We start from the raw sequence: 12,676 nt of genomic DNA, 5'->3' as shown, positions 1-12,676 counted from the left end.
ACAAAATAATTCAAAATTGCTTTATAGTGCAGACTAAGCACGTTCCTTGGTGTCTGATGAAGCCTACTGTAGCACCAACTAGTGATTTGTGAATGATCAAACATAAAAACAACTCCAATATAATCAGAGAAGACCAGGGAATGTCAGTCTGGAAAAGGAAAATATACATTTTTAAGGGCTCCATAATTGGCATGTTGAATCTAACAATCCTAATCTAACCCAAGTGAATGTGGAGGGAGTCATGTGATGTGTCCTGAAGGAGTGAAACCACTAATAAGACAACCACATCTCTTTCCTCTGGGACACAGAAATACTAGAATGTAAGTGGTTAAGTAAAAAATTTAAGACATGTTTTGGTCGTACATAAAACACGCAGATGAGGATTTTTGTGTGAAGCTCAATTTCATCAGGGTCTTCATTTAATGCGCAAAGTCTCATTTAGAACAAACGCGACTGCCAACGTGAGCTTTGAACACATTACAATGTTGTAACAGCTATGACAAACTATTTGATTAGTGCTTTCTATAGTTTAAATTACATTGATTCACTCTCTGCAGACCACACATAAGAGAAACGGCAGCCCTATAAGGCAACACATTTAATAGTAACAGAAACCGGAACCCATTGTCCCTGACACACATTATCATTAATGAAACTAAACAGGTTGGGTTCCATACAGATGTAGGAACTTAATTTGAGCCAGTAATCTACAGCAGGAAAATAATCCTGCACGAACAGGAAATGTGAATTATTACGTGGATTATAAGCATTTCTAAAACTCAAATACACTACAAGTTTGCATTTCCTTCTGTGCAGGAAAATGATCAGCAACAAAAGGGTGATTAAATTAAGATCTGTAGACACTGAATATTTCATACTAACGATATGGGAGAGAGCTCTATGTGATTGATTTAATAAGTAAATCATGCTTCTTCTCCAGGTCTCCAAATGACAAACAGCTTGGTGTGGATGATTCTTACTTTGGCTCTTGTCGTCAGGACTCAAGTGATGGGGAAACATGAAGTTCGCCTCCAGGGACTTGTCCAGTAGAGCATGACTGGAGCTGCCAACTGAAAGCGAGAGAGCGAAAGAGAGAGACAAGTGGTTACATGATTGTTTTTATTGACTGTGTGTCCCTAGTGTTTCCACACAACATGGTTGACAGCAGAGGACTATTAGACAGTGGGACATCAGGCTGTCCTTCCATTTTAAAGTTCAAATGAGAGATATTGCCTACCCTGGGGCCTGTAGATCAACACAGCTGCATGAACAGCCAGTTCAATCAAGACAAGTAGATTACTGAAGACGCCACTGACGCAAAATAATATAATGACAAACAGATCCATCAAACTTAAGTATAGTTGGCTTACGGCAGGTAGCCTAGTGGTTAGAGTGTAGGGGCGGCAGGTAACCTAGTGGTTAGTGTGTAGGGGTGGCAGGTAGCCTAGTGGTTAGAGTGTAGGGGCGGCAGGTAACCTAGTGGTTAGCGTGTAGGGGCGGCAGGTAACCTAGTGGTTAGCGTGTAGGGGCGGCAGGTAGCCTAGTGGTTAGAGTTTTGGGCCAGTAACCGAAAGGTTGCTGGATTGAATCTCTGAGCTGACAAAGTAAAAATCTGTTGATCTTCCCCTGAGCAAGGCAGTTAATCCACTGTTCCCCAGGTGCTGTGAATGTTGATTTAGGCAGCCCACCGCGACTCTGATTCAGAGGGGTTGGGTTAAATGTGGAAGACCCATTTCAGATGAAGGCACTCAGTTGTACAACTGACTAGGCAGCCCCCTTTCCCTTACTCAATGTTCCCTGACGAGGCCTTTAAATACAAGTTATTTTCATGGTACCCATTTATTGAATATCCCAAATTAGTTTTCATGAAAAACCGGGACAATAAGTTCCATACAAGGTAACCATAACATAACAGCTCATAACCTTCTCTCTGGATTGACATACAGCATATTAAGTCCTCTTGTTGACATAAATTAACAACACAGAACAAACACAAAAGGCTGGGCCTGTCTTTTAGACTTGGCAATAAAACCTTTAGATCATTTATAGAGGATGGGACATTAAGATCTTTCTCTTATTCGTAGTAGTTAGGAATGCCTCCTCCCTGAATCTGTCCTTACATTTCAATAGCATCAGCTGAACTTAATTATTAAGTAAACCCTTTACCTACAACTTGTCCACACTTACTCAGTTAAATGAGGGTGGAGGGGATCATGCTGTAATCCTGGTCAGTGAGTTTTACATTAAAATAAACCACTTGGATAAACAAATTCTGGAAATCATATTTCACTGCCTGTTTATTTTATACCACAGGAGGCATCCAACGTAATCTGGGATCTTAAGGCAGCTTTCAGAATGTGTTAACAATAAAATATATATAAATAAAGTATTCACAGAAGAGCCATAAACAAGACCAAACAGCAGGCAATATTGCAAGTGTGAATGCTCTGTTTAACAGAGGCTTAGGGATTCTAAAGCATGAAACACATCTAGAATCTCACTGCTGATTGGTATTTATCACAGTGGGAAACCTGTACGTAAATCTGGGACACTCCATTTAGTATGATACAGTGCCTTCAGAAAGTATTCATACCCCTTGACTTATTCCTCATTTTGTTAGCCTGAATAAAGAATGGATTAAATATATGTTTTTTTCTCACCCATCTACACACCATACCCTATAATGCAAAGCTTCTAAGAGCTTTGCACACCTGGATTGTACAACATTTGAACATTATTATTTTAAGAATTCTTCAAGCTCTGTCAAATTGGTTGTTGATCATGGCTAGACAGCCATTTTGAAGTCTTGCCATAGATTTTCAAGCAGATTTAAGTAAAAAATGTAGCTCGGCCACTCAGGAACATTCACTGTCTTCTTGGTAAGCAACTCCAGTGTAGATTTGCTCTTGTGTTTTAGGTTATTTTCCTGCTGAAAGGTGAATTCATCTTCCAGTATCTGATGGAAAGCAGACTGAAACAGGTTTTCCTATAAGATTTTGCCTGTGCTTAGCACCATTCTGTGTCTTTTTTATTCTGAAAAATTCCATAGTTCTTAACGATTACAAGCATACCCATAACATGAAGCAGCCACCACTTGAGTGGTACTCAGAAATGTGTTGTATTGGATTTGACTCAAACATAACATTCTGTATTCAGGAGAAAATGTTAATTGCTTTGACACATTTTCTTTATAGTATTACTTTTGTGCCTTGTTGCAAACATGCATGTTTTGGAATATTCTTATTCTGTACACGCTTCCTTCTTTTCACTCTGTCAATTAGCTTAGTATTGTGGAGTAACTACAATGTTGTTGATCAATCATCAGTTCTATCCTATCACAGCCATTACAATCTGTAACTGTTTTAAAGTCACCATTGGCCTCATAGTGAAATCCCTGAGCAGTTTCATTCCTCTCCAGCAACTAGGTTAGGAAGGATTCCTGTATCTTTGTCGTGACTAAGTGTATTGATACACCATCCAAAGTGTAATTAATAACTTCACCATACTCAAAGGGATATTCAATGTCTGCTTTTTAAAAATGTGTGATACCAATAGGTGTCCTTCTTTGCGAGGCATTGGAAAACCTCCCTGGTCTTTGTGGTTGAATCTGTGGTTGAAATTCACTACTCGACTGACGGACAGTCCAGATAATTGTATGTGTGAGGTATAGATATGAGGTCATCATTCAAAAATCCTGTTAAACACTATTATTGCACACAGAGAGAGTCCATGCAACTTATTAAGTGACTTGTTAACCCAACTCCTCTGGCACTGTATATAAAGTCTAATATTGGGATGCAAACTCAAAATTGAATACATTTCAACTATATATCTGACATGGTGCAGGTGTCTTCTTTTTTTTAAATTATTTTGTTTCCAAGTAGACTTGTTTAAGACTACTAAGAAGCAGTCTGTGTGACCCTGATTTAGCGTACTGTAGTAAAAGGTTAAGTCAAAACGTAAGGAGGGTGGTCGGTCACGCGTATAAAGCAAAGGTATAACAATCCAAAGGCTGCATGTTCGAATCCCGTCACGGACAACTTAAGCATTTGAACTAATTAGCAGCTTTTTAACTACATTGCAACTGCTTTGCATGTTAGATAACCCTTCCCCTTCCCCTAACCATATCCATAACCCTTTTAGTTAACCCTTCCCCTAACCTTAACCATTTAACCTAACTCCTAACCTTAAACCTAACCTTAACCTCAAACCCTAACCCCTAGCCTAGTTAACCATAGCTAGCTAACGTTAGCCACAGAAAATTGTAATTGTTAACACATAATTTGTTTTTCAAATTCATAACAAATCGTACGTTTTGCAAGTTCGTAACCTATCATACATTTTTACATTTTTTACATTTTAGTCATTTAGCAGACGCTCTTATCCAGAGCGACTTACAGTAGTGAATGCATACATTTCTTTTCCCATACTGGTCCCCCGTGGGAATCAAACCCACAACCCTGGCGTTGCAAACACCACGCTCTACCAACTGAGCCACACGGGACCATACGAATTTTAACTCGGAACATATCATACGAAATGGATGATGGACATCCACAAACTAATACATAACATACGAAACGTAAAATACATTGCCTTCAGAAAGTATTTACACCACTGGAATCTTTCCACATTTTGTTGTGTTATAGCCTGAATTTAAACTGGATTAAATGTAGCTTTTATTTATCACTACGCCTACACACAATACCCCATAATGTCAAAGTGGAATTATGTTTTTTTTTTTATATAATAAAATAAATTAAAAAAGAAAAGCTGAAATGTCTTGAGTCAGTAAGTATTCAAACCCTAGGTTATGGCAAGCCTAAATAAGTTCAGGAGTAAAAAGTTGCTTTAGTGTGGAAGACACATTTCAGTTGAATGCATTCAGTTGTACAACTGACTAGATATTCCCCTTTCACTTTCCCAGTCAAAAGTTTTGACACACCTACTCATTCAAGGGTTTTTCTTTTTATTTACTAATTTATACATTGTAGAATAATAGTGAAGACATCAAAACTATGAAATAACACATATGGAATCACGTAGTAACCAAAAAAGTGTGAAACAAATAAAAACACATTTTATATCTGAGATTCTTTAGCTGTTCTTCTATTTTACCAAATAGGGCTATCTTTTTTTAACAATCCTTATTAATTATGAAATTATGAAAAATATTAATAACATTCCACCCATGAGGCCAAAGGCGGCGCTTTTGGTCATTGACTGCAGGAAAGGGAAGGAACCTTCTGTCTTATGTAACCATACCAAACGTAACATATCATACTAATTTGAGTGTCTCGGGTTTTACATTTAATATGTTACGTCTAGCCATGAGACCAGGCTGCAGCGAGAGGCCGTTCCTTCTCTTGCTAGAACAGAAGCATTACCTGCTGCTTGCCGACCCGGTAGCGACAAACCTACCGTTCCTACTTGCAGAATCGCAATGCTGGTCAGTGGCCTACAACTTGACTTTGAGCCAATCAGAGAGCACGAACACCCACGTGGGGGAGCCAACAAAAAAATGAAAGAAATAAGCCATTTTCTCCATACATCCACGGATGAGGCAGTCACACGTCATATCTAATGTAGGCTACATTTACATTTACATTTACGTCATTTAGCAGACGCTCTTATCCAGAGCGACTTACAAATTGGTGTATTCACCTTATGATATCCAGTGGAACAACCACTTTACAATAGTACATGTAGCCAAGTGCACAGACGCAATTCACACAACACTAAATACTTCCTCCAAGCTTGCTAACCACTGTAGCTAGTATTTACATTATAATTAAATCACAATGGATTAGCTAGTTTCCATGAAACAGCTGCCTGTGTTAGCTGCCGAGTTAGTTCAGTGTCCTTAGCTAGCTAATTAGCTATGTTGTGCTGGCTAGCGAATATGCTAAAGTTAGCTAGCTAGCTAAACATTTGGCTATGGGCTGGCACTGGCAATATGGGATTATGGAGAGTGAATTAAACTGTTTCTTCATCATCTTGATAGGTAGTTATCTAGCTGTGGCCATCTGGCTAGTATTAACAAGAGATTTCTATAAAATAGCAACATTATTACAGCTAGTTACTGCCACCTTCTGGCTTAGAGCATTTTAACAAGGCTGAGTGGCTGACGACTTCCAAGGTCCTTGCTTTAACACAAAGACCTCTATAAAGCCCTACTCATGTTTCCTGATCCCTCTGACTCAACCATTACGGAGAAAACACATGGATTTCACGTGATCACGTGATCTTATGTGAAGTTAATGTGATAACATGAAATTACGTGAAATTTAATGTGAAATCATGTGATTTTCCACGTGCAATTATGTGGTTGTTCTGTAGGGGAAGGCTCCAGGCTACCGAAAGGCTTTACATCTCTGACTCCCCAAACAGGAATTCAGCAGAAAGGGTTGAAATAGATCAAATGTGAATAAACAGATTAATTATAGAAAGCAAGCCAAATTAGAAACAACCATCACCAAATTGTGACTACAACACATTCACACAAAAATAAACTGGACATGACAGTTTTAGCTCTATGGAGTGGAGGGCCGGAAACAGGACACAAGGCCAACAATCAGAGCCCTGGGGGTTAATGGAACAATCATGTGACACACCCCCACGGTCCAGTTAGGATCAATACACACTAACAGGGACAGGGGGTTTCACAGTGGGTCGGCATAACTCAACAACACTGGACAAAAGAGACAATTAAAATAAGACAATACTAGTATTGTATGAAAAGCTCACATGACAATGGACAGTCTGTATGTTGCCAGATGCCCAATAAAAACATAAGAGACAAGGTCACATTGGCCATGCTTGAGAAATGTTGTTATTAAAAGCAGTTCGCTAAGTGAGGTCAGACTGTAAATACAGTATTTAGAGTAAGATGCTGCAGTTTCACTGAAAACACCAATATATTTTCTCAGTTTATATGCCCTTTTCAGAGACCGCTTGGGATTCAAAAGCTATAGAAAAGCCCTTGGCTTCAGAATAAAGCAATTGTGGGTTCAAAAACATGCTGAAGAAAACACTAAAACTCATAAATGTATGTTTACTTTGGGTGTGTTGGCTTGTTGGCTAGCTACTGGCTACCAAATATGGCAAAGCGTAAGGAATTGTTTGACTGTGTAGCCCTTTCCTGCAGTAAATTGACCTAGTGGCCTCATGTGTGGAATTGTATTAATATTTAAAAAAATGTAAAACAAACTGACTAAATATTTCTATGTCAAATGGTTTTGCTATATTTCAGTCTTCTGTAATGTATATAAAGTGTAATATTGGGATGCAAACTCAAAATTGAATACATTTCAACTCTATATCTGACATGATACAGGTGTCTTCTTTTTTTAATCCCATAACCAAAGATGGTACATGGCTAGCTGGGGACATGCTGTCGGAGTCCGTACAGCCAACGGGATTTTCACTGCATCGCGCCGACAGGAAAAAACATCTCTCTGGTAAGAAGAAGGGCGGGGGTGTATGTTTCATGATTAACGACTCATGGTGTAATTGTAACAACATACGAGAACTCAAGTCCTTTTGTTCACCTGACCTAGAATTCCTCACAATCAAATGCCGACCATATTACCTCCCAAGAGAACTCTCCTTGGTTATCGTCACAGCCATGTATATTCCCCAGCAAGCGGATACCAAGACGTCCATAAAAGAACTTCACTGGACTTTATGCAAATTGGAAACCATGTATCCTGAGGCTGCATTTATTGTAGCTGGAGATTTTAACAAAGCTAATCTGAGAACAAGGCTACCTAAATTCTATCAGCATATCGATTGCAGTACACGAGCGAGTAACACACTCAACCACTGCTACTCTAACTTCTGCGATGCTTACAAGGCCCTCCCCCGCCTTCCTTTTGGCATATCTGACCATGACTCCATCTTGCTGGTCCCCTTCTATAGGCAGAAACTAAAACAGGAAACGCCTGTGCTTAGGTCTATCCAATGCTGGTCTGACCAATCGGATTCCACGCTTCAAGATTGCTTCGATCACGTAGACTGGGATATGACGTATACGCTGACTCGGTGAGCGAGTTTATAAGGAAGTGTATAGGAGATGTTGTACCCACTGTGACAATTAAAACCTTCCCTAACCAGAAACCATGGATTGATGGCAGCTTTTGCACAAAATTGAAAGCATGTACCACCACATTTAATCATGGCAAGGCAACTGGAAACATGACCGAATACAAACAGTGTAGTTATTTCCTCCGTAAGGCAATCAAACAAGCAAAGTGTCAGTATAGAGACAAAGAGGAGTCGCAATTCAACGGCTCAAACGCGAGACGTATGTGGCATGGTCTACAGACAATCACGGATTACAAAAAGAAAACCAGCCCCGTCGGAGACATCGACGTCTTGCTTCCAAACAAATTAAACAACTTCTTTGCGCACTTTTAGTACAATACAGTGCCACTGACACGGCCCGCTACCAAAGACTGTGGGCTCTCCTTCTCCGTGGCCAATGTGAGTAAAACATTTAAACATGTTAACCCTCGCAAGGCTGCTGGCCCAAGCGGCATCCCTAGCCGTGTCCACAGAGCATGCGCAGACCAGCTGGCTGGTCTGTTTACGGACAAAATTTGATTTGGACAGTATTTCAGCTCCATCACATAAACCTTGGTTCATAACCCCCCTGCCGTGCTGCACATCTAGTCAAACTTAAAAGGTTATTCCTGGTGAACCAGGCACATACTACAAAAACCCCACACTTGGTAACAATGTTGAATGTTTACTCTTGATAAGAGCCTTTTGGGTACGATTGAGTGATTTTAATTGATTGCATGACTTAAATTTCACCTCACACCTTCCATGCTCTGACGACGTCTGATAAACAGAAGAAACACCTACAGAAAAACATTTAAATTGCCATACAAAATGGACTTGAAGATTTTCAGGGAAAACTGTAGCCCACAGTTCTCACACTGGAGTGTTTTCCTCATTATATTTTCAAAGTCCATTTTTCTTCCAAGGGTAACAGTACATACTCGGTTAGTTTCAAGTTTCAAGTTGTAATGTCACATGCACAAGTACAGTGAAATGCCTTTCTTGCAAGCTCCAAACCCAACAATGCCGTAATCAATATCAATGTAGTACTAAAAATAACACAAGATAGAACAAAAACAAAGGAAAAATAAAAATAAGAAATAAGAAGAGCACAAAAATGGAAGTAAGTATTCTATATACAGGCTCAGTCAGTTCCAGTACCATATTTACAATGTGAAGAGATACTGGAGTGATATAGGTACAGTGACTTCAGAAAGTATTCACACCACTTTCCTTTTTCCACATTTTGTTGTGTTACAGTCTGAATTTAAAATGGATTCGATTTTTTTATCACTACGCCTACACATAATACACCATAATGTCTAAGTGGAATTACATTTTTCAAAATGTTTACTCATTAATTAAAAATGAAAAGCTGAAATGTCTTGAGTCTCTAAGTATTCAACCCCATTCTGATGGCAAGCCTAAATGAGTTCATGGATAAAGATATGCTTTACAAGTCACATAATAAGTTGCATGGACTCAATCTGTGTGCAATAATAGTGTTTAATGACTTCCTCATGTCTGTACCCCACACATACAGTTATCTGTAAGGTCCCTCAGTCGAGCAGTGAATTTCAAACACAGATTCAACTACAAAGACCAGGGAGGTTTTGGCTTAAACGTACTTGAACATTTATGGCAAGACCTGAAAATTGTTGTATAGCAATGATCAACAAACAATTTGACAGAGCTTGAAGAATTGTGAAAAGAATAACAGACTATTGTTGCACAATCTGGTGTGGAAAACTCTTAGAGACTTACCTGGAAAGACGCACACTGCAAAAGGTGCTTTTATCCAAAGCATTGACTCAGGGCTGTAAACACTTACCTAATTCAAATATTTCTGTATTGAATTTTTTATAAGTTAGCAAACATTTCCAAAACATGTTTTCACTTTGTGATTATGGGATGTTGTGTGTAAATGGGTGTGTAAAAAATATATGAATCAAATCAAATCAAATTTATTTATATAGCCCTTCGTACATCAGCTGATATCTCAAAGTGCTGTACAGAAACCCAGCCTAAAACCCCAAACAGCAAGCAATGCATGTGAAAGAAGCACGGTGGCTAGGAAAAACTCCCTAGGAAAAACTCCCTAGAAAGGCCAAAAACCTAGGAAGAAACCTAGAGAGGAACCAGGCTATGAGGGGTGGCCAGTCCTCTTCTGGCTGTGCCGGGTGGATATTATAACAGAACATGGTCAAGATGTTAAAATGTAATGAATCTGTTTTGAATTCCGGCTGTAACGCAACAAAATGTGGAATAAGTCAAGGGGTATGAAAACTTTCTGACGGCACTGTAGATATGTATAGGGGTAAGGTGACTAAGCATCAGGATATATGATAAACAGAATAGCAGCAGCATATATGATGATTGTATGTGAGTGGGTGTGTGTGTGTAGAGTCAGTATAAATATATCTTCATATTATGTGTGTGACCAAATTAAGTGAGCGTTTGTGTGTGTGTTGGAGTGTCAGTGTGCATGAGTGTGTAGGGCCCTGTGAGTGCGTGTAGAGACTTGTAAAAAATATATAAATAAAATATAAATAAAATGGTCAACTGAAATAGTCTGTGTAGCCATTTTGTTAGCTATTTGGCAGTCTTGTGGCTTGGGGATAGAAGCTGTTTGGGAGCCTGTTGGTGTCAGACTTTATGCAACGCTACTGCTTGCCATGCGTAAGCAGAGAGAAGATTCTATGGCTTAGGTGGCTGGAGTCTTTAGTGATTTTCCAGACCTTCCTTTCCCACTGCCTGATATAGAGGTCCTGGATGGCAGGGAGCTCGGCCACAGTGATGTACTGGGCTGTCCGCACCACCATCTGTAGCGCCATGCGATCGAGGGCCCCTGCCAAACCTTTTCAACCCTCCTGAGATGACAGAGGTGTTGTAGTGCCTTCTTCATGACTGTGCGCCTGTGTGGACCATTTTAGAGATTTGAAGACCAAAAAACTTGATGCTCTCAACACGCTCGGTAATAAAGCAATACTGAGCTATTTCAGGTATTTCCAAACTGTATTCTGACCAAAAGAGTGCCCAAAATGTATAATATTTGATCTCATCTGCAAGAAAATTAAGTCATTCACAGAAAAGATCTTTGGAAGGGAGCCATTTATTTCCAATCTTGTTTTAATGAAAACCATATCCAAATCCTGAGGTATGATTAATTATAGAGAGACATCAACTGGAATCAGTGGTCTGCATAATTCCCAACTGACACTAGTTTACACTGCAAACAATAATGAGTAGTTAAGACCTCCACGGGACATCGCAGAATGGTTGCCTAACGTCGTCAGGACATCCTCTGTTTGCTGGGTTTATACTGTTTGAGTCATCCACTGTCTATTCATCCAGAAAAGGCTACACATATCACACATGTTGGTGTTAGAAGCTCTGCAGGATGTCAAGAAAGAATGGTCCTGTGCCCACTGAGAGGGGATGTCCAGAGGGATACACTAATAATAGAGCTTTGACAGTGCATGGGCAATTTACTGGAGCTAAAAGGCCTAGACCATGGTGCTGTTCTTCCAATGCACCATTAAATGCCTGTACAACTCACTCATTACCATCTTTCATAGGTCATTAGAAAATAAACAAAGCTATAAAGTTCTTTACTGACTATAAACAACCGGAACTGAATAAGACTGGAAACTGAAAACAGCACAACAAAAAACTCTCAAGACAGTCAATTTACTCTCAAGACAGTCTACATAAAGATCCCAGAATCATATCAAAATGTTCTGAGCATCAGTGTTATTACCTTTTATAGCCTTTTCCTATTAGCTGAAGGTCCAAGTAGTATAAATAGTTTAACCAATGACTACTGTCAACAACACATGCTTTGATGAATCTAACAAGACCTGCCAAAAAGAAATCATGATGATTCTTTATTCACAAAGGATTTTTTTGTGGTGATATGACCTGGACAATTTATCCTGACAAATGAGCTTGGTGCTGATCAAACCCACTACTGTCAAACACATTTAACCACAGGGGTATACTTTATCACCATTTGAAGAAAACATGGAGGAATAACACTCCCATGAGCTTAAAATAGAAGTAACTTCTGGACATTGGGTTCCCTTGCTAACGCAGATCAGGATTTTAGAATAAGTGCCTACTTTTTATTTAAAAAAATGTACTTCCCTTTTCTCCCCAATTGCGATTCAAATACAACCTTGTCTCATCACTGCAACTCCCAGATGGGCTCGGGAGAGGCGAAGGTCGATTTAAGTGCCAAGCCGCACTTCTTAACACTCGCTCGCTTAACCCGGAAGCCTGCCGTACCAATGTGTCGCAAGAAACACAGTTCAACTGACGACCGTGGTCAGCTTGCAGGTGCCTCGCCCGCCACAAGGAATTGCTAGAGCGTGATGAGTAAAGTAAAGTCCAGCCAAAAGTCCAGCCAAACCCTCCTCTAGCCCGGACGATGCTGGGCCAATTGTGCGCCGCCCTATGGGACTCCCGGTTATGGGATCGAACCCCAGGCTGTAGTGACGCTGCAACAATCGGGAGGATGAGAGTGCCTCTTTATAAAAACTGATTTAAGGTATTTTCTTTAACTTCTCAATTTTTCAGTATCTGTATCTTTGTAGTGCTTTTATTTATCTGA

At 39.7% G+C, this 12,676-nt stretch overlaps 1 protein-coding gene across 2 annotated transcripts in view; it reads right to left on the bottom strand.

The window, feature by feature from the left end:
• The window catches only part of LOC106571863 (ALK tyrosine kinase receptor), a 105,714-nt gene that overhangs the window by 77,870 nt on the left and 15,168 nt on the right, over nt 1–12,676 (bottom strand). For both annotated transcript variants that reach the window (XM_014145404.2, XM_045714864.1), the window contains exon 2: nt 981–1,070. In XM_014145404.2, coding sequence (XP_014000879.2) covers nt 981–1,070 — 90 coding nt within the window. The remainder of the gene's footprint in view (nt 1–980; nt 1,071–12,676) is intronic.

This window comes from Salmo salar, chromosome ssa01, assembly GCF_905237065.1.
Source record: "Salmo salar chromosome ssa01, Ssal_v3.1, whole genome shotgun sequence".
Classification (NCBI taxonomy): Eukaryota; Metazoa; Chordata; class Actinopteri; order Salmoniformes; family Salmonidae; genus Salmo; species Salmo salar.
Note: the sequence above shows the minus strand (reverse complement) of the source record. Positions and strands in the feature narration are given on the sequence as shown.